Source organism: Corvus hawaiiensis, chromosome 7, assembly GCF_020740725.1.
Source record: "Corvus hawaiiensis isolate bCorHaw1 chromosome 7, bCorHaw1.pri.cur, whole genome shotgun sequence".
Classification (NCBI taxonomy): Eukaryota; Metazoa; Chordata; class Aves; order Passeriformes; family Corvidae; genus Corvus; species Corvus hawaiiensis.
The window spans coordinates 4654872-4681569 of record NC_063219.1 but is presented as its reverse complement, the minus strand read 5'-3'; the positions used below and the strand labels follow the sequence as shown (position 1 = coordinate 4681569).

The following is a 26698-nucleotide window of genomic DNA, read 5'->3' as shown; positions in this document are numbered from 1 at the left end:
CTCCATTCTAGTTTCCCTCCTAAAGGGAGGTACAATTTTTAGGATGATTTTTATGGACTGGGAGGTGTTTTCTGCACTTGGTACGCTGTACTGAGGGGATAAGGAAGAGGACCTGTACAGCAGCCTCTTAGTCATGGGAAGAACCCCAGAAGATGAGTTCTCAAAAAATGAGGCACAACTTCTCTAAAGAACAGTGAAGGAAGGTCAACACAGCATTGTTAAAAATAAATACTGGGGGGGGGGGGGGGGGGGGGAGGAGGAAATTCAGTGATGGTGGTGAATGGTTGAAACAGGCCCAAAGTACTTGTGGAATGTTCATCCTTGAAGATATTAAAAACACAGCTGCCCTAGGCCCTCAGCAACCTGCCTTAAAGTGGAAATCACCCCTACTTTGTGCAGGGATTGGACCTGATGACCTCCTGAGGCTCCTGCATCCTGAGTTATTCTTTGATTCTAGAATTCTGTGAAAATATTTTCCTCTTTTTAGCACAGTGATGTAGCAGTTCTTGCTTCTTTAGCCACACAGGAGGATAGAAGGCAGTGTCCTCATATTCTCTAGATGCACAGGATTTCCCTGATTCAATTTTTTAATTAATGTGGATGTTTGTCTCAGTTTTGATGTGTAGGACTACTTCTGGCATGTCATAGAACAAGGCTGGGAAGCCCTAATTTAGCAGTTAGGATGAATGCACTGTGTAAAAATGAACCTGTGTTACATGTGTACACACTTATTTTGCTTTCCATTAGTAACTTTTGATCTCATCAGTGAATTTCAGAGTAACTTGACAAACACTGAGGTGGCTCAAAGGGGCCACATTTACCAGTTTTGTGAAAGTAATATGGTCAGATAGTGGAGAGAAGCTGCATCATGGGCAAAGGAGATAACTGATGACTGACATACAAACTCAGGCTCTGGAACATGAGAGCAGAGGAAGAACCTCCTTACAAAAATTCGTTTGTTTCCCTCCTTCCTTCATTTCTTATTCCCTTGTTTTTATTTATTTTTTTTGTCTTTTAGCGAGGTGCAGAAGTGCATTTGGTTCCATGGGACCATGATTTCACTGGCATGGATTATGATGGACTCATAATTTCTGGAGGTCCAGGGGATCCCATGAAGGCCCAGGAAGTGATTCAGAATGTCAGAAAGGTACAGTGCAACAGGCTGATTATACTTGTTAATTTGCCTTTTTTTCAAGTGCTTGAAGTAACAGTTGGTTGTACTAACCTGTTACGGGCCAAATGTTGTTCAGACCTTTCAGCTGCCTGGAATATTCCTCATGTTGGTCCAGTGGGATTCATCTCCAGCCCAATATTTACAATAAGGCTTTATAGACTTTGGTGAACAATAAATTGCAAACATGATGACCACAATTACCATACCAGTGCCTTGAAGTACCCTGTGCTCTTTCAGGTCCTCTGTGACCTTAGGAAAGAACAGCATTGATTTCAGAGCTCGCACTTGGAATAACGTCACACACTAAATGGCTGTAATGCAGTGTCATTGCTTATTTCCTCCTAGTAGTCTGACACCAACTGTGCTCTGAGGCTTCCCTCTGAACCAGAGGAAAGGGGAAACTTTCCTTCATAGGCTGTTGCCACTCTGGCATTCAGCTTTTTTCCCAAGTCTGTGAGGGAACTAGCATGGTTTTGCTGGAATTGCTGGACAGAGACACTCCAATATCTGTTGAAAACCTTTTCATTTTAGGTCCTGGAGAGCAATCGCCCAGAACCCCTGTTTGGAATTAGCATGGGGCATCTAATCACTGGAATAGCAGCTGGAGCTACTTCCTACAAGATGCAGATGGCCAACAGGTGCAGCAGCTCTTCTTCCCAGACAGAGCAGTTTAGCATTGGAAAGGGCTATGGAACAGCAGTGCTCTGCTGCTGAACTGCCTTAGCAGCAGCTGGCATGTCAGTAACATTGCTCCTTCATCCCAGCCATTCTCCTTGCCTTTAATTTGAACTGCCATGTCATTCTCTACTTTTTTTTGAGTGTGTTTTGAAAGTATTTGATGCAATTGAACCCTATCAAGCTGAAGAATAGCAAAGTTTCTCCTAGGATTTATCATTTTGAGATTGTCTGCCAGTATTTTACTGCTACTATTGAACTGTTGTGTACAGCCCCACAGTTACCAGCTCCTCCTAATTTTGGCACTTGAACACATTTGGCACTTCTGTCCTCTGATCCCTTTTTCTTCCAGGGGCCAGAACCAGCCTGTCCTGAATGCAGTGAATGGACAGGCTGTCATCACTGCTCAGAACCACAGCTATGCCATTGATGGCTCTGCCCTCCCTCCTGGCTGGAAGCCTCTCTTTGTGAATGCCAACGACCAAACGAATGAGGTGAGCTCCTGTTTTATTCCAAATACCTGCACAGAGAAGCCTCTAGTGAGGGAAGATCTCTGGCTTTTTTCACCTCCTGTAAGCTTGCTGTCACATTATCAAGGCTAAATTTGTTGATTTGACCATCTACTTTACTTGGAGCCCTGCTTTACAGCCAGGGTAAGATGGGTACCCCACTGTACCAGCCCCACTGCACTGGATTGCAACAGTGACTTTATGATTTCCCTGAACGAAGCCTGATTAATTTCCATGATTTCCCTGCTGCTGGAGGTGCTCACTCAGCTACCATTGTCTTACAGTTTGTGCTACAGCAGTGCAAGCCTATGTCACCAGTTTGTTGTGTTGGTTCTGTGTTGCCCATCACAGAAAACGGATATCATTGCAGTCTAATTTGGTCTGTTATTGTAAATATAATTCCACTGACTAAAGTCATGAGGAAGAGGGGCTGCCCCTAGACAATAGCTTACAGGATCTAAGATAGAAGTCCAGTGTCAAGTGACATCCATGTTTGAGATCTCAAGCTTGCAATTGCCCATATCAAATCTTTTCCATGATGTCCAATGTTGTGTTAGTTAAATCTTGTTAATTATCAGGAAATCAGTGAAGAGAAGGTATTTTCAAAAGCAGTTTCCCTCATGGAAATATGCCTCTCTCTCTTGTTTTGTATGAATGCCCCACATCAAGTCTGGCAGATTGAACAGTGCTGTTCTAAGCTACCCATCTGATGATTTTAGAAAAAGTTTGGTTTGTCATTTGCTTTTTTCTTTATCATTACAGAAGGATATCTAAACACAGAAGGGTATCTAAACATAGACAAATTTTACCAAACAAAACATTGATACAAAAAATTTACAGCTGTTTGGCTCAATTTTTGAAATGAGTTTATTTCCGCTGGGTTGACAGACTAAACCCTTTCATTCCCAGGCCTTTCATGTTTGCTTTAGCTGGAATTTGGAGACAAAGGTGATAAGGTTGAACATGAGTCTTCTGGATCTAGTAGAATGATGTTCTTTCATGTGAGCTAAAAAGATATTTCTGTGAGCCCCCAAGCAGCAACAGTCTCCTAAACCTTCATAGATGGAGAGGGACAAGGACCGTGTTGGTTTAGCATGGGATGCACAAACAGGGTCAGGGCTGGATTGTCTGTCATGTGCAGTCTGTTGCATTCCTCTGCTTGAAGAAGAAAAAGCATTTTTTGTGGCTGACCTGACCTATCACAGCTGGACAGGGCCAGCACAGGTTTCCAAATACTGACAAGCCATGGAGTGAACATTTTAAAAAGATATTTGTATGTGACTATAAGGAACATGAGCATTCAGGGAAAATGTGACAGACTGATGGAATTCTTTACTCTGAGAGCAGAAATTCATGCCATAATGGATCAGTTGTGGTCAGCTCGTCTCTCATCCCTGTCCTATCCTGACATCCCACCCTGCAGCTCTGGATGGCACTGTGGCTCTACGCGAGACTGTTTGGGCTCCTTTGTCCATTCCTAAGGGAAGCAGGTTGTATCACGACTCCTTTTCCCTGAATTTCCTCTTGAGGAACTTCTCTACCCCCGTCTGGAGTTGGGGACCATGAGGACTACCTACAGGGTAGTCTCCCAGTGGATCATGCTTCTTGGTGCTATCAGGCCACTCAAATGAGAAATCATTTTTCCTGGCTCCAGCTGAAATTACAAACATTGTCTCTAAACTCAGTTTAGGTCCTTCATAGCTGTTGTTTGTCCACAGCAGTAGTCCCCTTCATCATTCTGCCCAACCCAGGGCAGAGATCAAGGCCCTGTGTCAGCATTTAAAGTGAATTATGGAAATCAAGAGTGTGACCAAAATCCAATCATCCTATGACAGAACCAATCAGCTTGGGATGGTTAAACCATTCATTCCATAACAGCCTTGTCCCAGGTGATCTTTTCTTGCCAGGTATGTTTTTCTTCTCTGCCCAGTCCCAGGACTGCCTCTGCAGGGAGCCCAGTGTACCTGCTCTGTCGGGTGCTTGCAGCTTATCAGTGTTTGGTGTTGCAGTGAAAGCAAGGTCTCCACTGTGCCCCCCAGTCCATGGACAGCTGAGGGTTGCACAGGCCCTGGAGGGTTAACAGCAGAGCAAGAGACTGGGAATGAAATGGGTGTAAATTTGACAAACCCTAGAAACACATCAGTCCTTTGGCCTTCAGTGCTTACAGGGATAAGGTGTGGCTGTCTGTTCACTTGCTTGCTTGTCAGGAGGTGTCTAAGAGAGTTGCTTTTATTCTTGCAGGGAATTATGCATGAGACCAGATCGATTTTCACAGCGCAGTTCTATCCAGATGCAAATCCTGGGCCAAGGGACACAGAGGTAAAGTATGAGGGCTGATCTGGTCTTGCTTTCAGATGGCCTTGTGGGTGGAGATACATATCAGCTGGTGTACCAGTTTGTGATGGTCCTAAATCTTGGGTCTGGAAGTGTCAGGATCCTGGCAAAGGGCCCAGTCATGCATAGGCTTTTGTCTGCTTAGCTTGATCTGGAGCTAATTACAGTCAGCAGCAAGAGGTCTATTGACTTCTTAGTGCTTTGGATCAGTGATCCCATTCATATGATGTGTATGTATTGAGTCCTGGTGGGATTATCTCTGTGTTGGAAGTTACTAGAGTGCTTAAGCCTTTGCAGGATCAGGCTCAAATTTCTTGCAAAAGAGACTGCAAAAGGAATAGGATTTTGTCTTAACAGTAAAAAATACTAGCCAGATGCTTTGTAAGAAAATCATTAACTTTCTAATACACTTTAGTTCCACTTTCAAATTTTATAATTACTATAGAGTTATGTAAATGGATTCATACTTCCTCACTCTGGTTCTCCTAAGTGAAATGAAATTTTAATCCCCCATCTGTGACTTCACACAAATTCTGTAACAACTGGTTGCATAGTCACACAATATGACTAAGCAGCACCAGGGGATGTGGAAGGCAGAGGAAGCATGTCTGAACATAAATAAACTATTTAGCATTTCCTGAGAGAGGAAGATGGAAGAATACCTAGAAATGCTTATTTTAATCTTAATTAGACGATGGTGATTAAACCTGCAAGTAAATCTCTTGATATCAGGAACTTTCATAGCAATCTGATTGACTAGTGAATCTCAGAGAACTCAAAAAACTCAACTGTGTGTTTTTTCCAAGTCTGTGCACTCCCACTGCTGGGATGGTTTGATAACGTAGTGCCTATCTTGATAGGCTTGCAGGACCCATCCATGCTCCTTCAACAGGTAAATTCCCAGCAGTCAGCCAGTCTCAGGGGCTGTGTGGCAGAAGTCTGGCAGGTGTGGGGTGGGTAGGAAGCCTGTCCCACTGCCTGTAGCTGCCTGATTTCAGTGAGGGTCCTGCTGCCTGCCTGCCCTGCCTGGTTGGAGAGCACTTTTCGGACAGCTGCCCTGGGACCTCCTCTGGAAGGACAATTCTGATTTCACACAAGTGATGTTTAGCTATCCATGCTCAGAACCCTGCTCTGTAGCAGGCACCATTCCAGATGGCTCCCTGAGATAGTTCAGTGTATGCTCTTCTGTGTTTTAGCTTTTGATGCACGTTCACTTGTTGCACTGGCAGCCACACAGAAGCAGAGCACACAGACATGATTGATGTGTGTTTTCTTCCTGATTATGACTTCAGTTTCTTGAATGCAGCTTTGTCAGATATGTCAAAGTTGTTATATAAATTTCAAATAATGATCCCCTCTTCTCAGATGGTGTAAACCTGCCTGCTGAAGGCAGCAGAGCAGAGCTGATTGCATGAGTTCACAAATGGCCTGGTTTTTCCTTCTTTGCTTGGTATATATTTAGTTCAACTTCGGCAATAAATACATGTGTTTATTTTTCCTAGTTCCTATTTGATTCATTTATTTCCCTGGTTAAGAGAGGGAAAGGCACCACCATTTCTGCGGTCCTTCCCAAGGCTGGAGTGACAGCTTCTAGAGTGGAGGTCAGTGTACAGATATTTTCATGCCTGTCGCTGAGAACTAATTAATTCCTACTGAACCCATGGCACGAAATAGCACATGGAAATCAAAGAAGACTTCTCTTATAAAAGTCCTGACAGCTGCTTATCACACAGTCATCTGGCCTCGCTTGTGTTATTAACTCCCTTTTCTTTGAAAGAATTTTAAGTTCTGATGTTTCATGTATTTTCTTTGCAGTTCTCCCACGAAAGGTACTCTCATAACAGCATAATGAGGTGCCCTGGGATAATCTGGCCATGAGATTTTGTGCCAGCAGTATAGTGTTGGTGCTCAGTGGCTTAGCAAATAAGTCTGAAATTCCTAATGTGAGCTGAATTTCATACAGTTTTTCTGTCTTAGAGGCAGCTGGATTTTGTGGGCAGCCAAAGTGAGGCATGGTTGTCTATAAGCACGGTACAATTAACATGTTTATTATATACCCTATCCATGAGCCACACGTTTCTCTAAATGGAGATATATGGGAGAATTCCAGTAGAAATGCTCTTAAGAAGTAAAACCGAGGTGATTCTGAAAGTGACTTCTTCTTTGAAAACTTATGTTCTGTAATTTAAGAGTGTTCAGTGCTGCACAGTCTCTGTTCATTTCAACATCCACTACACTGGGACTGATTGTTTTCATGCCATTTGACACTTACAGGTCTCCAAAGTTCTCATTCTAGGATCCGGGGGTCTGTCGATTGGTCAGGCAGGGGAATTTGATTACTCTGGATCACAGGCTGTGAAAGCCTTGAAGGTGAGGATATACTGTGAAAATACTAACCTCATCTTTCTCTTCTCACAGCTAAACTGGTCCTCCAACTGTGTCCAACTGGAGCAGGGAAGATGGTGAGGATAAATGACTGTAGGGAAAACTAGGCATTTTTGTTGGTGAACTTCCTGGTTGAGTGATGTGAGTTAACCACTCAGAATTATCTTCCAAAGAGAGATGTTCTGGGAGTTTCCATTGCAGTCTTCAAGCAGTTTGTTATTTGTGATGTCTGCCTGGTTGCTCCAGGCTTGCTAAACTGAATGGAAATGGAGGAGGAGGAATATGGTCAGATGTACCTGAGCTGAAATTACTGGATCTTCCGTGGTATGTTAACACACTGCAAGGTTGACAACCAATAACAGCTGAACAGTTGGCTGCTGCTATACAAAAGAACCCCTAATAGAGGCAGGTTTTATAAATGGTATTTATTTTAAATGGGATGAACTTTTTAAAGGTCATATATGTCAAGTTCTGTTTCCAGAATAGGTCCTAGAAAGGTTACTAGGGCAAAAGTTCATGCTAGGAGAAGGAGTAGAATGGTGGAATGTCCTGTGATGGGGTTATTACTGGTAATGTAAGAGTCACCTAGGCCCCAATTTCATGTCTAACCTCATGTGAAGGAGGAAGCAGGAACTTGCAGAAGCCTGACAGAGAGCAGAAGTAGCAGCTGCCTTCAGATGAGGTGATGGTTGTGAGTGGTTCTGAGGCAGTTCTGATGTCACGAACATTCTATTCCTGTGCTGACCCTGGACTGAAGGAACAAAAAAATCGGTTTTAGTAATGTTAAATATCATCTGGGGCTGCTCTGGGTTCGTCCCTATGTTGCAACACATCTTGTATTGCAGGTGTGTTGTTTGTGTATTGCATTGCTATTGCTGGCTACTAGTTCAAACTGACCACATCATCAAGAGACAAGTACAAGTCAGGAGGGGAGGATGCCAGAGTTGGAGAGTGTCAATGACCCATTTGGAAAGGATTTTTTTTCCCCTCTTTTGTCCTTCAAAGCTTGGGTTTGTGGAAAACAGCGGGTTTTTTTAGTGATAAATCTCCCCAGCTTGACATCCCACAGTGCCCTTCCCCTTCACATGGCCACCCAAGAGCTGCTGTGGTCTGTAGGCTGATCAGCCATTCCAGAGGCAGAACTTGCCCTTCCTGACCTTGCCTTTGGCAGAGGCACTTAGGGCTGAATGTGAGAGAGGAGTGGCTGGTCAGCCCTGCCAAGGAAAGCAGCAGAGCATGGCTGGGAGAGAATGGACAGTTAACAGGAGACAAGAGAGATTTCTTTCCCCTTAGACTTCTTCATTTTGTTTTATTTTTTGTTATGAATCAACACGGATTCTCTGTGCTGATGTTCTGATTCATTCTGCTCTGTGCTGCTGCTCTTGCTTGGCTCTTGGATGCTGATTCATTATAAGAAGGTGATGATACTAATATTCAGCCTTGGACAGTTAAATGGGTGCTTCTTTTAAAGACTAAAATCTTGAGGAGATGGTACTTCCACACTCAGTAAATCTGTATCTGCAAAAGTTCATCAAAGGCAGGAACAACCCCTGAAGAGCAAGGCCTGGAAGCATCTGTGAACAACAGACTGGCTTGTGGTCACCTCAAAAATCTTCTGGATTACCTTCTGTGGGGATTATCCCAACTGAGCTGAATATGGGTGGATATTACACAAAAAGAGAAATTGAACCCTTCTGGAGTATTACTAATTCATTGCTTTAATCAAGTTGTAACAAATGTCTCCATCAGGATAGGTGACCATTATGCAGAGTTCTGTGTGTTTATAAAAAACTAAAAAAGGCAGAAGTTGAAGTAAAGGGTTGCAAGAGCATGTGGATTAAAATCCAACATCCCAAGCAATTGGGCCAGAATGATGTGATATCAGTGAAACATGTCTCTCAGCACAGTGAGCATTAATTCTGTCATTAGTCATCCTCATCATCACTGCTAGCTGGTCTTTAAGATACCTTGTCAAAGATAAGCAGAGAAGAAAGAGTTGAGATGTGCAGACATTCCAGCTTGTTGGAAAGTGATAAACTTTTCCCTCCCCCATTTGTTTCGACAGAATTGTAACCATGAAGTTCTGAATACATTTATTAGAGAAGAATGTTTTGGTCTTTTCCCTCACCACCACCGTGAAAACTAACCGGTTAAGGATCATTTGTCTGAATCCAAAATATTTTCCATAAGGATTTTATATCTTCTTTCTCTCCCCTGTTCTACACATTTCCAAGGAAAGTGTGCTTCAGTGAAAAAAAATCCAACTTTTCACAGGGAAAAAAGGTCAGCAGAAATTTACAGCCTGTCTTTAAGGCAGATTTTAAGTTTTCAAAGGAAGGAGAGGAAATGTTATCCTACACCTGAACACTGAGAGCTCTGAGTGAGAATCCCACTGCTCCAGGGGAGCTATTTCTTTGCTCCCCCAAAGCAGTGAGACAATCACAAATCTTAAACAAACACAGAAAAATCCTACGGCATTTTCATGCTTATTGTGAACTGAGGGAAAATTGCATTTTCTGTACTGATCCTAGCAACACTTCTGCAGCATTTTCTCCAGCCTGTTTCTTTATAATATTTTCAAAATATTGTCACTGTTCCTCTTTTCAATGGGAAATGTTGGTTTTTAACCTTCTAACAATTTCCATACAGCAAATCTTTCTTTTGAAATGTAATTTGCATCTATAATTAGCATTTTTTGCAAATGGTGTGTTTGTTTGTAGTTTTACCTGAAGTTGATGGAGATTAGAATGAATTCCTGTAAAAATGAGGCCGCAGCCTTTGCACTTTTCAGTCCACCTTTTCAACAAAGCAGTAGAACAGTTTCCTGTATCTGCATGTCTACTGCATGTGGTTGACACATTTTTTTTAAGCTTGGCCACACTCATCATTATTAGCAAAACTTGGTTGGTTTCCTCATTATGTGCAAATAATTCAAGAGTGAGGAGGATTGATCTGCCCCGCTTTGACTCAGACTTTTCTATTACTGAGCAAACTAGTGCATTTCTGTCTGTAGCTAAAGAGTGGCAAGACTTTTATAGCAGGAAACGGATAAACTTTATTATCTATTATCACTCTATCTCAGTTTCTCATCTGTGACAGAGAAAGAGCAGTGTAAAGTTTTGGCTAACGTTCATCTTGCATAGAAAGGCAGAGTTTGTATTTTACTATGTGCAATATCAAATTAAAAAGTGATGGGACAATATTTTTAAACTGATAATACCAGGACAAAAAAGTATTTCTACAGAAAGTCAAAGCAAAAAATGTATTTTTACTAGTTGATGCAAAAATCTGAGAACTTCAAAGACCTACTGCTTGGCAAGAAAAGATTAGCTTTTGATTAAATTTTTTGCTTTGGCACCCCTAATCTGACTTCCAAAGGAAGACAGGCATGAGTATGGTGGAGTTTGTTCCTGTTTCTTCTATATAACTCCTAAATGTGTTAAACAATTTCAACCAAATTTCTGAATCATGTGGGAATCTTCATTCCCTCAAGATTCACAGGCACAAAAGTAAAGAATTGGCATTAGCTCAGCCTGGTACAAGAGACCAGAAGTTGATGCCATGGAGATTTTTGCCTTTTCTTTTATGCCCCTATTATACCTTTTTACTACTTCTGTATTCTTAGTGCTTTTTGCCTACATTCTTGGACTTGTTTGTCAAGCTAAGAGACTAAACATTTTAGAAGCTTCGTAGCTAGGGATCAGTGTGCCCCAGACCCCAAGGTCCTCTCCACGACACATTCTGTAAACTAAGATAGAACCATCCAGGGGAAGGTTCCTTGGGGAGGGGGTCTCACTTGAGCCTCTCATTGGGGAATCTTTGATAGATATGCTAATTAGTAAAACCTATAATGTTATACCCGATCTTTGGGGGAGACTCGGCGGGATGCATTTTGGTGTATATGACCTGAACATGTGCACCTAAGGATCCTTAAAATAAATACCAAGGTAAAATCTCTTTTCCCCTTCTAACCATGTATGACTCTTGATTTCAAGACCAGGAAAAGGCATCAAAGTCTCTTACAGGACAGTACATAATTGTTTTAAGTCTGCTCTTGGTAAATTGCGTGATGAACCCCATCTCTTCTTGCTGGTGCTGCTGCTGTTGTTAGCTTTTTTCCCCACATGTGCCTATTTTTAATGCAGATTTTAATTTTTCAGGAAGAAAATGTGAAAATTGTTCTCATGAATCCCAATATTGCTTCAGTGCAGACCAATGAGACTGGCTTAAAGCAGGCTGATGCTGTCTACTTCCTCCCCATCACTCCACACTTTGTCATTGAGGTCATCAAGGCAGAGCGTCCCGATGGATTAATTCTGGGCATGGGTGGCCAGACTGCTCTCAACTGTGGTGAGTGTGATACAGGTGCCTTGGCACTCCAGGCAGGCAGAATCATGGTTTTTACCAGATAACAAGTAAAGTAATAAGGGACAGGACCAGAGGAAATGGGCTCTGGTTTTACCAGGGGACATTTAGATTGGAAATTAGGAAAAATTTCTTCACTGAAAGGATGGTCAAGCATTGAAACAGGCTGGAAGTGCTCAAAAGGTGTGTGGTTGTGGCACCTGGGGACATGATTTAATGGGGTACATAGTGCTGCTGAGTAAACATTGGACTTGTTGATCTTAGAGATCTTTTCCAACCTGGATGATCCTCTGATTCTGCCACATGTTCTGAAGATTTTATTTGTGCAGGCATCCAAGCCCCATGTGCCTCACTCACTGGTCAGGTTACTGAGGGATACAGGCAGAGACACCAACCATGGGGGAGTGAGTCACTGCTAAGCTGTGAACGTAACATCTAATTGCTGGGTTTGGTACTTTAAAGTAATTAATATGTCCTGCTTTTCATCTTAAATCGTAGTTACCATAGTTGGATTGGGGGTATTTTGACCACCTTGAGGCAGAAATCAAAAGGAAATGTTACCTTCATTTAATTTCTTGCACCAATATTCACCTGTGCTGCTTTGCTCTGTGGTGCAGATGATGGCCAAGCAGTAACTCTAGATTATCCCAGGTTTCATAGATCTGAGGACAGAAAATTTCATGTTATAGTTATGAGTTCTGACAAAAATAATAAAATTAGCTGTGGATGAGCCCAGACAAGTTGTCAGCTAATCAGATATCTTTTGAATACTTTCTTTGTTCTAAATTTTCTAAATTCTTCCCTGTGGGGGTGGTGAGATCCTGGCACAGGATGCCCAGAGAAGCTGTGGCTGCCCCATCCCTGGTAGTGTCCAAGGCCAGGTTGGATGGGGCTTGAAGCAACCTGGTCTGGTGGAAGGTGTCCCTGCCCATGGCAGGGGGATGGAATGAGACGAGCTTTATGGTTTCTTCCAACCCAAACCATTCTGTCCTTCTCTAATTCTATGATTCTTCATCTACTATCATTCCTCAAAACTGTGTCTTTGTTTGCTCTGCAGGAGTGGAACTCTTCAAGCAAGGAGTACTGCAGCAGTATGGTGTGAAGGTCCTTGGTACCTCAGTTGAATCCATCATGGCTACAGAGGATAGAAAGCTTTTTTCTGATAAACTAACTGAGCTAAATGAAAAGATTGCTCCTAGCCTTGCAGTGGAATCGGTAAATCAGATAAATTTGAAGATGTGATTGCTATTACTGTTGCCCATTTGACTTAGTAAAAATATTTCTCATTTTGTAGAGTGAAAGATGAATGCAACTGTGGATGCTGTAGTGTGTACAGCACTCCTCGGTGATTAATGCTGGGTCACCATGATTTAAAATGAGTGAAAATGCAATTAAGCACTGGGAAAACCTAAACTGATGTACCTATTGACAAGAAAAGTTAAATTATGTTGGGGCGACTCCTGTGCTGCAGCACAAAAGTATGTGACATGTCACGGGTACTTTTCTTAAATTATATACAAGCCATTTAGAGTTAGGATTCCAGGTCCCCCAAATCAGCAGTGCTGAAATCTTTCTTGAGGATGGGAGTATGAAAACATAAAATTTGATTTGGTGGAAAGGTCTGTTTGAGTCTGGAGGAAATTAAACAGGTCTTAAACTGGGATGTCTTTTGGAGGGGTTATTTCATGCTGAAGTCTCTGAAGACAGACCATGTAAGGACATTGTCCATGGTAGGTCAGCAAGGAAGTCCATGTATAGTGAAGGACAGAAGTCACCTCCCTGAGTGCATGTTGCAGTTTTCTGCTGTTTGGCAGAAAAAGGCAATATTATAAAGCAAACTTTTATTACTTTCATTTTATCTTCAGACAGTTTAGTGCCTTACTGATGGGATTTCCAGTTAACCTTGTAATCAGAATTGAAGACTTTATTCATCTGAATTGCGATCTATTTCTGAAATGTACTCCCCTCTCCTTTAAGGTTGAAGACGCTCTGAAGGCTGCTGAAAAGATTTGCTACCCTGTCATGATACGTTCTGCCTATGCTCTTGGTGGTCTGGGGTCTGGCATATGTCCTGATAAGGAAAGTTTGCTGGACCTTGGTACAAAGGTATGTCTGGAACTGCAAACTCTGGGAATGGAACTGAACATCTGATTTTCTTAAATACTATTCTAATGTCATAGACACTGGAATTGTACATACCTTACCTTTCATCTTATCTGTAAAATGTTGCCCTGGTTAGGAACTGCCCTCTTTTCATAATTCCTGGTGACTTGGATAATGAAAAGGGCTCAATGACAGATCTTTTCAATTCATTAAAATCAAGTCATAATTTGAGCAAGTTTTTCAGCAGTTTTAGTCTGAAAAGAAACATATTGGCCTATATTCACCTACTTTCATGAGTAAATGATTATGAACAGTGTCAAGGAAGTTGAAACATTTGAAATACTGAGTGATAATGTGGTCTTAGGGACAGAAGAGCTGAGAGGCTTGGGCCTCTTTTGTGTTTTTGTCTGAAGATGGTAATTTTCCTAGGTCAAAAGCTCATTTAGCAGGATGACACTTCATAATTTGACAACTACCAGCTGTCTCTGGCTGTGAAGACAGCTCTTTTTCTGCAGAAAATCTGGGATTGTTTAAACATTTGCTGTGAAAAATAAACAGATAATTGGGGAAAACCAATCAAAAGCTTTTTTCCTTGTCAAAAATACAGAATTTCAGGAAATAAAACTCTATCCCTGTGGGTTTCTAAAATTCTTGGGTTTGTTTTTTCCCGGCTTGCTGAGCCTCTTAATCTTTCACTTATCTCTGGAAAGAAATACTGCGGATGCCGCTAAGAGCTGTATGTGCAAATGACTTCTCTGTGTTCCCCCCTCTGCTGTCATGCAAACAGACTTTGGGTCTGGTGTGCTCAGTGCTGAACAAACACTGCTTGGGCAGTGTCAGCTGTGGGACACTCAGGGGACAGGACTGGCACATGTAGGGGAGGCAGTGGGGGCAGGAACCCCATTTTATGGATCCATGGTGAGGCTGGAAATGCGTCGCTTACTCAGGCTCACTCATGGGCTGTGTTTAGAGGAAGCAGAAATTCACCCATAAACCTTGGGAGTGCAGCTGTCTGATGGCTTTATACCAAAACGTTTTTCAGTGGGAAAATTCTTTTCAGCAGGAGAATCTTATTTTGATCAGCACTTTGTGTTTTTTTTAAAAAAGTAAGCCTGCTGCCTACCAGCACCCCCTGATTCCTTTCTGCAGAGTTGTTCCCAGTGAATACTTCTGCCAGGTGTTACTTCATCCTAAGTGCGAAGTCTGGCATTTCTACTTGTTAAATGTCATCCTATTAATCATGGATTAATGCTAAAATTGATCTGGATCTCTCTGCAAGGCCTCCTGTCCTTCAGAGAGTCAACACCACCTCCCAGTTCAGTATCAATATTTCAAAATTTATAGTGAAAACCAATCTGGGTCTTGTTGAATTAACTCCAATTTGGATGCTCATTTCCACAGTCCAGCAGTTATGAAGATGATCTGTAGTAATTCAATGAACTGGCTTTTCAGGCACTGGACTGAACTGTTTATAATTCAGATAGCTGAACACTGATAACACAGCTAGTTCAGGTAACCTGGCCTTGAGGTTGTGTCTCCCAAGTCTGCTCATTGAGTGAGAGAAGGCACCAGACACTGGAGCAGCCAGGACTGGTTTGCAGGAGTGGTTAAGTGTTCCTGCTACATCCCCACCAAGTCAGTGCCTGCCTCGGCCAGGAGTGAAGTGATGTTCCTCAAACCATTTTTTTTTTTTTTAATGTGTGATTTTGTCAATTGAGCTAAGGGCAACATTTGAGTAACAGCTTGAGTTAATGACAGATGGGACCAGACTGAAGAGACAATTCATGGGCAGCATTATAACAAGAAACTTTGCTAAAGAATGGATTGATGATGTGCCCATCACTTTCTAGGGTTTTAAGCGAGTATTGATTAATGTTTTCTATCTGCTAATATTAAGGCCGTGTATTTGCTTAGATTATGCTCATTTACCAACAAACTGTATTTTTCACTTTTGTCTCATGTGCTGAGGAATACTTTCAACATTTGTTTAAGAATAAATCATGACCCTTGCCTCTGGCTAGTATGCCAATGACAAGCAGCATTATTAATGCTATTAATTACATAGTGTTTGCTGGCACCCACACTCCCATCACTCGGTCATTTTGCTTTTTGCAGCATTCTCCTATTAAAGTCCTTGGGGCTGCCCACATAAAAGCATGCCTGTTGCATGACTGAAGCCTTAGATGTTTTTATATTTCTATTTGTAATTTATATACCGTTGCAAGCACACATGCCCAACCTTTTTTTTCCCCATCATATCATGTAAATATTTTCAAATGTGCCTTTCAAATCACAGTAAAGCAATTTTTTAAAAAGAAAGAAAGAAAAAGGAAGTGCTTGTCATCAGTGTTATGAACTTTATTTATTTTCATCTTTCAGTTGGTCTGGGATGTCTGGAGATAAGTCACAGAAGTCTTAAATGGGGAGTATGGTCTTATAAGGGGTTTGGTGCAGGTTTCTTGGGGGGTGTTGTGTTTTCGTGTTTGTTTTTTTGTTTGTTTGTTTGTTTGTTTTTTTGGTTGGTTTTTTTTTTTTGTTTGTTTGTTTGTTTGTTTTTTTTTTCTTGGATGTTTATTTTCCCTAACCTATTCCCAGGCATTTGCAATGACTAACCAAATTCTGGTGGAAAAGTCAGTTGCTGGCTGGAAAGAGATAGAGTATGAAGTTGTGAGAGATGCTGCTGATAACTGTATTGCTGTCTGCAACATGGAAAACATTGATGCTATGGGAGTCCACACAGGTAGGCTTGGGCACAGGGTGGCTCGATGACTTTTTTTATGCAGTGCCCTTCTACCTGGTGTTATTGACAGAACTTTGTGATTGATGAGGTGGGCTAGAAGAATACTGTTCAGGTCCTGAATAAAGCCAGATTGAGTGTGAAACAGACTAAACCTATACCTGTGATTGTGTTTTCCGTAAGATTCCCCAGCCTGTCTCTAACTCTGGGCTTCTGACTATCTGTGCTTTTCATCAGCTGTGCATCTACAAGTTGTAATCTCTGGTAATGTCATTACTAGTAGTGGGTTAGCAAAAACAGTGACTTCTGTGGCCACAATTTACTGCTGCTGAGCTGCTTCTCATTTTCCTTCTCTGCTACCTTGTGACAAACAGGAGATTCTGTTGTAGTGGCTCCAAGCCAGACACTCAATAATGAGGAGTTTCAGATGCTAAGGGATCGTGCCATCAAAGTTGTCCGACATTTGGGGATTGTGGGAGAGTGTAATATCCAGTTTGCTCTGCATCCAACTTCCCTGGAGTACTACATCATTGAAGTTAATGCCAGACTCTCAAGAAGTTCAGCTTTGGCCTCCAAGGCGACAGGGTAAGATTATTTTAAAAAACCAAAATGCTACAGAACAAACAAATGAATAAACAAAAAATTTAGGAGAGCAGAACAGAAAGAGAGAAGTAAAACAAGGGATTTGGATTATTTAAATAAGTAGGTGACAGCTACAAGGAAGAAGAGTTCCGGCATCTGCTTTCCATGTAGTTAAAACATGGAGTTGTAGCTCACATTTTCATCAAGGAAGACTGAAGTTGGCTGTTAGAATTCTGGAGCAGTTAGGTCATTAAGGTGCAGATTTCTGCATGGGAAGCTTCTAAGAACAGCTCTTGTCAGCATCTGTTAGGATTCACCCTTAGAGAGTTGGTCCTGCTGGGAGATGGAGGGTGGGGTTAGTGAGCCCTCCAGGTCATTCCAGTCTGCTGATGCTGTTACTGCAAATGGAAAAACTCCCAGGAGGCATGTGTGGTGGAGCCTACTCCTTACAAAGCACATCCACTGTATCCATATGTTGTCTGCAAATCATCTCTGGGACCCAGAGGGCACAGTTATTAATGAGCTGTCTGTCAGATTGATGCAAATGGCATTGCTAGCTGCCTTTGTTTTGTTGGCTAATCATAAACTAATCAAGATAAGGATGGTCAAAGCAGGCTGTTTAAAAATTGGCTTCTTAATTGCACTTTGCAGATGCTGTTGAGAGGCACAAATGAATCTCTAATTTGCAGTTCTCGACAACTCTTACAGTTGTTTAAGAGCCATAGCTGGAGCCATAGGCTGGAGATAAGCCATGATGTTGGGCAGTGGGCGTTTGATTGTTTTCTTTTTGGATGACAGATTTGCAGCTAAACATATCTGTTAGAGTGGGCTCACTGTGGGTGTGACAGCTACTGAAAGGGGTGGCTTTGTGGATAAAAAAAGCAAGTCCCAGATCTAAGGAAGTAGCTCTGCAATGTGTTGAGGTAGGAGGCTGGGTGGGTCCTGCTGCGTTTGAGCTCAGGAGCCTTCCATTGTGTTGAGGAGGGACGGTCACCTCACATCTGTTTAATTGGATCTGTTCCTGGGATTTGCCAAAGCAAAGTACTTTCCACTCTACTGTTCTCTACTTCTCCTCTCTGACAGGTATCCATTAGCATTCATTGCTGCCAAAATTGCCTTGGGGATTCCCTTGCCAGAAATCAAGAATGTAGTAACAGGAAAAACCTCTGCTTGCTTTGAGCCCAGCCTCGATTACATTGTGACCAAGATACCCCTCTGGGATCTGGACCGTTTCCAGCACACTTCCAACCAGATTGGGAGCTCCATGAAGAGTGTGGGAGAGGTGAGTGCAAGACTCTCACCTTCCATTTCACCACTTGGGAAAGCCATTTCTCTTTCTGGGAAACCCTCAGAACATCTATCTTCAAGGACCTAATGAATCTGAACTCATATATTAAGCTTAAATAATTTTTATCCAGTACTACAATTAATGGAAATGAGTTAGGACTGTGTAATGTTGGATATCACAACGTGGATTCATAAATGGTTTGATTCCTAAAGGAAGAGATCACTATGGATCAACTGGGGTTGACTTTTCTTAACACTCACTCCAGGGCTCTTAGAGTTATTTTTTGGTTTGAAGTTCTGTAGTGCTGGTTAATTACAGTATAATTTCACCAGTAGTAGTGTGTTAAGATTTTCAGTGGTGCCCATGAGCCACAGCTTTCAGTTCTTTCCGAGTTATTTTTCCTGTGTTAAAACCATATGCCAGATCTCAGCCTACTTCTTCTCTTGAAATCCAAACACAAATTATCATCTTGCTCTCAAGTTTTGATTTCTCTTAGAGATTAAGTCTCTTACATCAGATTTTAAGGTGTCTGGACAGTAACAGTATTTTCAGACCACATTTTAAGAGGGGGAAAATGAAGCAAAATTGGTAAATTACCCACTTAATTAGTTGTTAATTACCTATCAGTTAAAATAAAAGGAAAAATAAATATTTGTGTATTTTTTCAGCTGCCTTTTCGAATAGCTGTTTTATTAAATTATTTTTGCATGTAAGACCTTCCTAATGTCATTGTTGCCATTAGATAAGAAGCCTTCATCAGAACTGGAAAGATTAATTAGAATTTGATTTTCCATTGGCACTTTTGGCTTTTAATGGTAATGAGGTGGGTTTTTTGTTTTCAGTGAGATGGTGCTTCCTGATATTAACCCTCTCTCCTTAGGGGTTTTGGGACTGTTCTATAGAACTGGAGTTCCTAAATACAGTTGCCTTGTGCACCATCAGCTGTGGACACTTCCTGGCCATACACATTTGCAGAAGGGGATGTTGAGTCCTTCCAGACTTCATATGTCACAGAAGTGCCTGAACCTGTGTCATTTTCCAGGCAGAATGCTGGGTAAAGGCAGGACAGAAATACAGGGAGAGTCAGTGCTCTAACAGTGCAGGTGAACTGAAGCAGGGATGGAGAAGCTCCAGGGATGCAGTTTGCAGCTGGTGGAGGTAGTGAGAAAGAAGGTTAATCTGCAGGACCTGGGGGTTAGAGAGGGAGTCTTTGAAGCAAACAGTTTCTTGCCACTGTGTCTCTATTAGTATGGCACAGTCATCTCCCCAGGCCTGAACTTGAAGCCAGATTGCTGGACCTACTGCATTTTTATTTATTGAACAGTCTGGCCTGGCCTGGCCTGGCCTGGCTTTTCCTGAGCTCTGTTGTGCTGGGCAGTGGGCCTGGAGCTGTGAGAAAATGACGTTATTTCTTCTTTTGACATTTTTCAGCATTGCATTTGAGAAGATTTTTATGCTGTTAGGGTCTCACTGCACTGGGAAATAAAAATGTAAAAGTTTGAGAAAGGGCTCTGTTACCTCACAGATTTCTAGACAGAAAGGCTTGTTTTCTTATTAGATATGATGTCAAGACTGAAGGAGGGAAACCCCAGTGCTGCTACGCCAAGGAGGAGTAATTGTTTAAGAGAGTCCTCACAGGGGAGAGTTACTGTTAAATGTAATTGAAAGGAAGAGGAGCAGATTTCTCCTGAACCTTAAAATTCCCACTGTGAGTTTCTATCTCTAACAGGTTGTTAAACAGAAATATTCTTTTATATTACTATATCCATGCTGCTGCATAACGTTTCCCTCTACCAGAGTGCTTCAAAGCAGTTTACAGAGGAGAACAGCATCCTCCTGTGTGCTACAGACAGGGAGATGGAAACCAAAAGCAGTCACTTGTCTGGAACTCCCCATTGATACCATGAGCAGAGTCAGATCTAGAAATGGGGCTACCAAGGCTCAGTCAGCTGCACCTTATAGCCAGCAGGACTACCTTAGATAGGAGTCCAAAGGCTGCCATGTTTCTGTGTGCTTGTCTGTGTGGTTGGAACTTTCTCCACTCTGTTACTCAGGGCACAGCCAGGCTTGTCTCACTGTAGCTCATGTGGATGTGCTCTCCCTTACAGGTCATGGCTATTGGACGCACGTTTGAAGAGAGCTTCCAAAAGGCCCTGAGGATGTGCCACCCCTCAGTAGATGGCTTCATTTCACATCTGCCTATGAATAAAGCCTGGCCAGCCATTGTAGATCTCCAGAAGGAGCTCTCTGTGCCATCCAGCACTCGGATATATGCAATAGCCAAGGTAACAAAAGATAGAAAGACCTTGACCTACGTCCCTTGAATTGGATCTACCGGATTGGGTCAACTGAGGTGACAAAGGCTGAGTATTCTTCCTTCCCTTTCTTCCATCTGCTTTGAGTAGGATCCTTGCTTACGCTTTCTGCATCTTCCGTGTTCTGGTAACATGTTTGCCTTTTGGTGGTACAATCTTAGCCTGTGCTCATTGCATTCAGCATCAGGTGCATTCCTGTGTCCTGTCACTTTAGTTTGTAGCTGAGTGCTGGTGAAGACCTGGATTACTTTCCTCTCCTATAATATTATATTTGTTTGCTAAACATTCGCTAGTGTTCAGCCCTGATTTACACTAGTGTAAGTGCCAGTCAAAATTGGTCAGTTTTTCAGATTACAAAGGAATAAATGAAGATCCTTTTGAGAACTGAAACAAAGGATGATAAAGAATGGCAAGCTGCAGTGTGTGAGAGCACTGTCTACTTGCAACGGTTGCATTGGTATGGGCTTGAAACTAGAAGAACTACACAACTCTATGTTAAATTCCACAGACAAGAAATCCACTGCTCTTCGAAACTGGCTTAGCTTCCTGTAGCATTCTTTTAAGCCCTCTCCTGTCACACTGGTCAAATCACTTCAGCCTTGAAGGTGTCTGTGTAATGGGGAGTGTTATTCTAGAGGGACTAGGGTGCGAATTTATTTCTTCCTTCATCTCCTCAGTGTTTGCCTGTGTATATCACGTGATAAACGTGTTAGTTACTTTAGAAGGTAGGTGCAATTTCACTCTTTGGTTTTGCTGCAGGTAACATGTCCACCTGTCCATACCCTCTGTGAAGAGGAGGGAACAGCTGTCTTTTACAGCTCCTGCTTACCTGTTGGCTTGATTTTTTTAAAATTTCAAACCTTCCTGGCAGGGAATTCCCAATTACTCTTTTGTGCCCCTGACTTCGTGTGGTGGAGTCTTTAAGCCTTTTGTACTCATGTGTAGGTACATCTCGTTACACCTCCACATGAGTGAGGAGCTGAGCCTGTGCTGTGTTAGTTAAAAGGTTTTCACAGAGCTGTTCCTCTAAAAATGGCCTGAAGAAAAATCATAAGGTGTTCTATAAATGTGTGGCTCGTCCAGCTGTTCTCTCTTGCTTTTCAAGCTGGGGAAACGCATGTCTTCATCCTTCAGCAGCTGTGTTTGGTCTTTATTACAGCCTTTTTCTTGTGACTGAAAGAAAAATCTTACTTCTTGTATCTCTGAGAGAGCTTTTATGAAGGATTAAACTTAGACTCATATTAACACAGGGAATATGGGGAGATGAAGGTGAGTTTGGGCCCCACTGAACACTGGGTGTTCCCAGATGCTGGTATTTTCACTGGGAGCTGTTGGAAAAAGCAAAATCAAACTCCTAGTCCCTCCTTATAAAGAGTTGCCTCTCCCCAACGAAGTGCACTAATTCATCCCCATTAATAACTGAGGCAAGCAGTGTAAGTAAGAGGTGCTTCTGGCAGTTGGAGCTGTCTGCATGAAAACCCCTTCCCAGCTTGTTGACATTTAAAAGCCAACGGTAAGCCCCCATTAGCCATCAGCTCCCTTTCAAACAGGATGGAGCTTTGTTATATTCTATATATCTTCTCCCGCCTCCAATCACACTAGTCAGCCCTCCAAGGCTTTTTACTTTTTCTCTCTCCTTTGCCTGTTGGATGATGACAACAGTGACTGTTCAGGTGCAAGGAAAGGGATTTCAGCTGCCATTCAGAGCTACTGCTGTTGTAATGGGGCTCCCTGTTGTCATGTAAAAGAAGACACAGGAGAGAGGCTGACATAGATGAGACTTGTTCCTTGGCCACAGTGGGAGTGCTGCAAGGATGGAACAGCCTGATGAGCAGGGATGCTCAGGTTGTGTCAGGTGTTTTATGCTCCTCTTAAGGTTGTAGACAAGTGGCCTCAGAAGGCTTAGGCTGTGGAGTCGATGCATGCTCTGTTCCACACCAGGGTCCTGGTCCCCTAGTTGTCCACACTACAGAGGTGTAGTTTGCACTTGTGCTGCTGTCCACAGGCAGCTAAAAACTTTCTTTGATGAAGAGCCAGGATGGACCAAGGGCGCTGGCCCTAGAGAAAGCATAGGCTGCCCTCTGTTGCTTGGCCTGGAGGCCAGGCTTGCTCCATGGCTCTTGGTGTGAAGGCAGTCCTGTAAACCTATTGGCTTCCCAGTACGGACCAGTCCCTACTGGACGGGATGCTCTTGAAGTTGAACAGGGCTCTAAAGTCACACTGTCTTGCTGTGGCTCTCTCCTCCTGCTTCCATGGTGTGTTTCAGCTGTAGTCCTTCATGTAGGTTTGAAGAGAGGAAAGCCATCAGAGTTCAGGGCCTCTCTGAACAAATTCTACATGATTGCCTGGAAACTTGATTTGCCCCTGGAGTGTGGTGATAGGGAGCAAGAAATGTCTACAAACTCATTCTTCTCTCCCAGTCTCCAAATTTGTTTGACAGGGATGAAGATGGTTGATTTTCTCTGCTCCTCCTCTGATGAATGAGTGGAAGGCATATGTTTTTTTCAGTTTTCTTTGAAGATCCCTGGGACTTTTTAAATAAAGTGTCCTAAGCAGCTTAAGAGTATGTGTTCATGATACCTGTGTGTGTATGTGTGGCTCGGGGACCATTGAATGGAACTTGGAGATCCTCAAGATGTGCAAGTCTGCATGTGTTTTGTAAAAATAGATGGACAGAAAAAATGACCTGCTCACATCCCACTCATGTGGCAACGTGACCTCACCCTCCAAGCACTAAGGAATCAGGATGGGAAGGACCCCTTACCAGTTGCCTCATACCAGTAGTGTACCCAGAAATGTCTGAGAAGCCCAGCTTTGTCACTGCCAGTGCTCAGGGACTGCTGTGAGGGCCCCAGGCTTCCCACTGCAGGCATTGGGAAGAGCAGTGACTGTTGGGTGCCAAGCATGAGCCGAAGACTCAGTATGTGACTGGCTACTCTAAAGGAGCAAAATATGCTTCAGAGGTTTTCACCACTGCTTGTGAGCACACAGGATATTCCAGTGAGCAGTTGTGAACAAGAGGATAATTTCAAGAGGAAGACACAGGCAAGCTGCCTGTGAATTCTTTAGAAAAGGCAGGAGGTGGTGTCAGTATTTTGCAGAGAGCTGCCACCCATCCCTTAGCCGTGTGGGTGGTGCCTCCTGTTTCTCTGAGCTGGCAGAAGGTCTCCCCATTGCTGAAGCGCATGGTGATGATACCAACATTGTGCCCAAGTTTGGTAACTTGGGGGAATAATGCTGGGGTGCAATGGACCAAGCTCATTCCTGGATCAGTTCTGGAATTTTGTTCAATGGCATTGCTCTGACTTTGTTCCAGGGATGCTGCCCTGCAAGAAAACAATTAAGCATGATAAGAAATTAATGAGCCTGATTACTTTAGCTCAGCAAAGATACTGTGCTGGCATTATCATTATGGTTGATTATAGTTGCTTTATCAGGAGAGTTGTAACTGTACACGACTGGTGAGACCCAAGAAATTGCATTAATAGAAAATACATCATATTGAAGGCTTTCTGAGGTGCTGGGGTTTTTTTAATATTATGATGTTTTGTAACCCATTGTCTTATGACTAATACCTCTGTGGGGTTCCTTTTTACCCCATGGCTGTAAATAATTGATTTTAAAAAAACCCCATCAATAACCGCAGCAAGATAATGCAGGGAAATTTGAATGGTCTTGACATTATCTTGAGGTAGAGTGAGAGAAGCTAGAGCTATGCTGTAGCTGCAAGCATCACCCAGGCCCTGACTTTCCCTTGCTTCAGAGGTAATGTAAGGCCACATGCTTTGATTCAGCCCTGCATTTCAAGGGTATATCAAGATTTATGCTCCAAAGCAAAAAGTTCCTTCACAGCTGAGAATCCGGACCTTCCTGTTTTACATTTGCAGCTAGGAGTTTGGCAGTGGGCCTGAGATTTAGGCAACTTGAGTGGTAAGAGGTGCAGATGGAGGATTGGTCACTGCAGCCTGAATGTGGCTCCCTGTAGTTAGCTGAGCACGTTCTCAGTGGCCACCCAGCCTAGCCACTATCAGCTTGACTGGCTGCTGGTTCTGTGAAAAGCAAATTACCTCTCTCACTAAAACAGAAGCCACCTTTTGGAACCAGAGCACCGGGAGAAGTGGCTGGTGCCTCCCTGCACTCCCCATGGGGCACAGTTTCTGTGCAGGAGACAGGGTCAGGAGGTAGGTGAACATTTGATTTGTACAGCTTGGTCTACGAAACTTTTTTTCTTTATGATATATACTTGCTCCTACCTGTTTGCAGCAAAAAAAAAAAAATCTGTATTTGTGCAGCATGTGTTAAAGGGGCTGTTTGGTGCTGTCCTGTTTTTGGCAGGCCTTGGATAATGAAGTCCCTGTGGATGTCATTCACAAACTCACAGCCATTGACAAGTGGTTCCTGTATAAGATGCGCAGCATTGCGAACATGGAGAAGATCCTAAAGGAAGTGAACAGGTAAAAAAGCCTTGTCCTAGGATACAACAGTTCTTCTGGGAATCCTGCTTGGAAACCTATGGTAAGCACAGATGCAGTCAATGCTGAGAAGTTTATTCAAGTGCTTGGAATAAACAGTGTTGTCTTAAAACCCAGTTCACTGTCTCAGTAAGCAGAAATTTAGAAATTTTTAAGCACACTTTTTTTTTTTTTTTGTAAAATAACTCCTTTGAGTACTTGGGCATCTTGGCTGTTCTCAGGGATTATGGAAGTTACGGTTTATTTTGGAAAATCTTCACTATCTCTGAGGCTAAGACTAGGAATGTGGATGGCCTGTGATGATTAACTCATGTACCTAGGAGAGAGTTGCCTTTCAAACTCAACACAGGACTTGTCCTGACTTACTGTGCCTGAGGGTCACATACACTGCATTTTATTTCCAGCCTGGCCTATTGATTTTTAAGCTTTTCTGCTTTGCTGTGATCATGCAGTATGTGTGAGTATTGCTCTTGTACCATATTTTCAAATGTCTATGGTTCCAGACATATTTAAATATAAATCTTCTTCCTTCAAGAAAAATGACCATATAAAAGCAAACAGGAAAGATAGCAGTAAATTAAAGCAGTGGGTTGTATTTCAGTTCATACTCTTGCTGACTTGAGCTTTCTCTTCATGTTTTATGAGGCTGGGAGAGCCTCCTTGCTGAGTTATTAAAGGCCGAGTGTTGTCGGCTTTTCTGCCTCCGGTATCCGTTGTGCTCCCACGTGTCACCACATGATGGCACTGGGAGCGCAGCGGAGGCAATGATCTCAGTTCACCAGCATGGTCATCTCTGCTTTTTGACTAGCTGCACGCTTTTAATTGAGCAGCTCCTGCTCTCCTTTGCACCCGGAACAACCGGGATCTGGAGCTAAACAAAAATAAATATGGAGAGAGATGTCGAAGAGAAGGAGTAGCTTGATTATTTGCAGAAATATATTGTTTGGCTGCAGAAGTTTTTGGCTGCAGAAGTTTTTGTCCTCTAACATCTATGTCACATTGCATTTGTATCTGCCCCCTTTAACAGGTATATGCAGCTCCTGAAGAAAAACAACATACCCAGAATCAGTTTGAGCTTGTCACTTGTTGGAGTGGCATGCTCTGGAATGAGGCCCCAGAGGCTGGCCCCATCCTCAGCTGGTATAAAATCCAGCATAACTCCACAGAGGCTAATCTTCCTGAACCCTCCTGTATCCCTGAGGTTGCTTTCCCTTTCACTGCAATGGGTGGCAGGTGATGGTACTACCAGTGATCAGTAGCTGGTACGACCCCACAGAGCTTTTCATCCTTGTGGTGCGCAGGCAGCAGGTTGTACAGGCAGCCTGCTAGAGACAGCCCTCGCGCAGTATCCAGCCTTGCATTTTTATCAGACACAAGCAATGTTGTGTCCCTTGAAAGTGGATTCTTGCAATTCAAATCAGACTGTGTGTGGTACCATAGAATTACAGAATGGTTTGGGCTGGAAGGGTCCTTAAAGATCATCTAGTTCTAACCCCCTGCCATGGGCAGGGACACCTTTCACTATCCCAGGTTGCTCCAAGCCCCATGCAACCTGGTCTTGGACACTTCCAGGGATGGGGCAGCCACAGCTTCTCTGGACAACCTTGCCAGGCTCCCCCCACCCTCACAGTGAAAATTTTTTTGTAATAGCTCATCTAAATCTTCTCTCTGTTAGTGTGAAGCTGCTCCCCCTTGTCCTGTTGATGCCTTTTCTCTGGTCCTAAAATCACAAGCTGGACACAGTTAGGTGATAAAAGGG

At 42.8% G+C, this 26698-nt stretch overlaps 1 protein-coding gene across 1 annotated transcript in view; it reads left to right on the top strand.

Annotated features, from left to right (window-relative positions):
- Positions 1-26698, top strand: part of CPS1 (carbamoyl-phosphate synthase 1) — a 98622-nt gene that overhangs the window by 22519 nt on the left and 49405 nt on the right. Inside the window, exons 8-21 of the mRNA XM_048310348.1 lie at positions 1019-1147; positions 1706-1812; positions 2202-2343; positions 4600-4677; positions 6195-6293; positions 6967-7062; positions 11238-11427; positions 12500-12657; positions 13420-13548; positions 16141-16285; positions 16657-16867; positions 17948-18146; positions 20261-20437; positions 24803-24921. Coding sequence (XP_048166305.1) covers positions 1019-1147; positions 1706-1812; positions 2202-2343; positions 4600-4677; positions 6195-6293; positions 6967-7062; positions 11238-11427; positions 12500-12657; positions 13420-13548; positions 16141-16285; positions 16657-16867; positions 17948-18146; positions 20261-20437; positions 24803-24921 — 1979 coding nt within the window. The remainder of the gene's footprint in view (positions 1-1018; positions 1148-1705; positions 1813-2201; positions 2344-4599; positions 4678-6194; positions 6294-6966; positions 7063-11237; positions 11428-12499; positions 12658-13419; positions 13549-16140; positions 16286-16656; positions 16868-17947; positions 18147-20260; positions 20438-24802; positions 24922-26698) is intronic.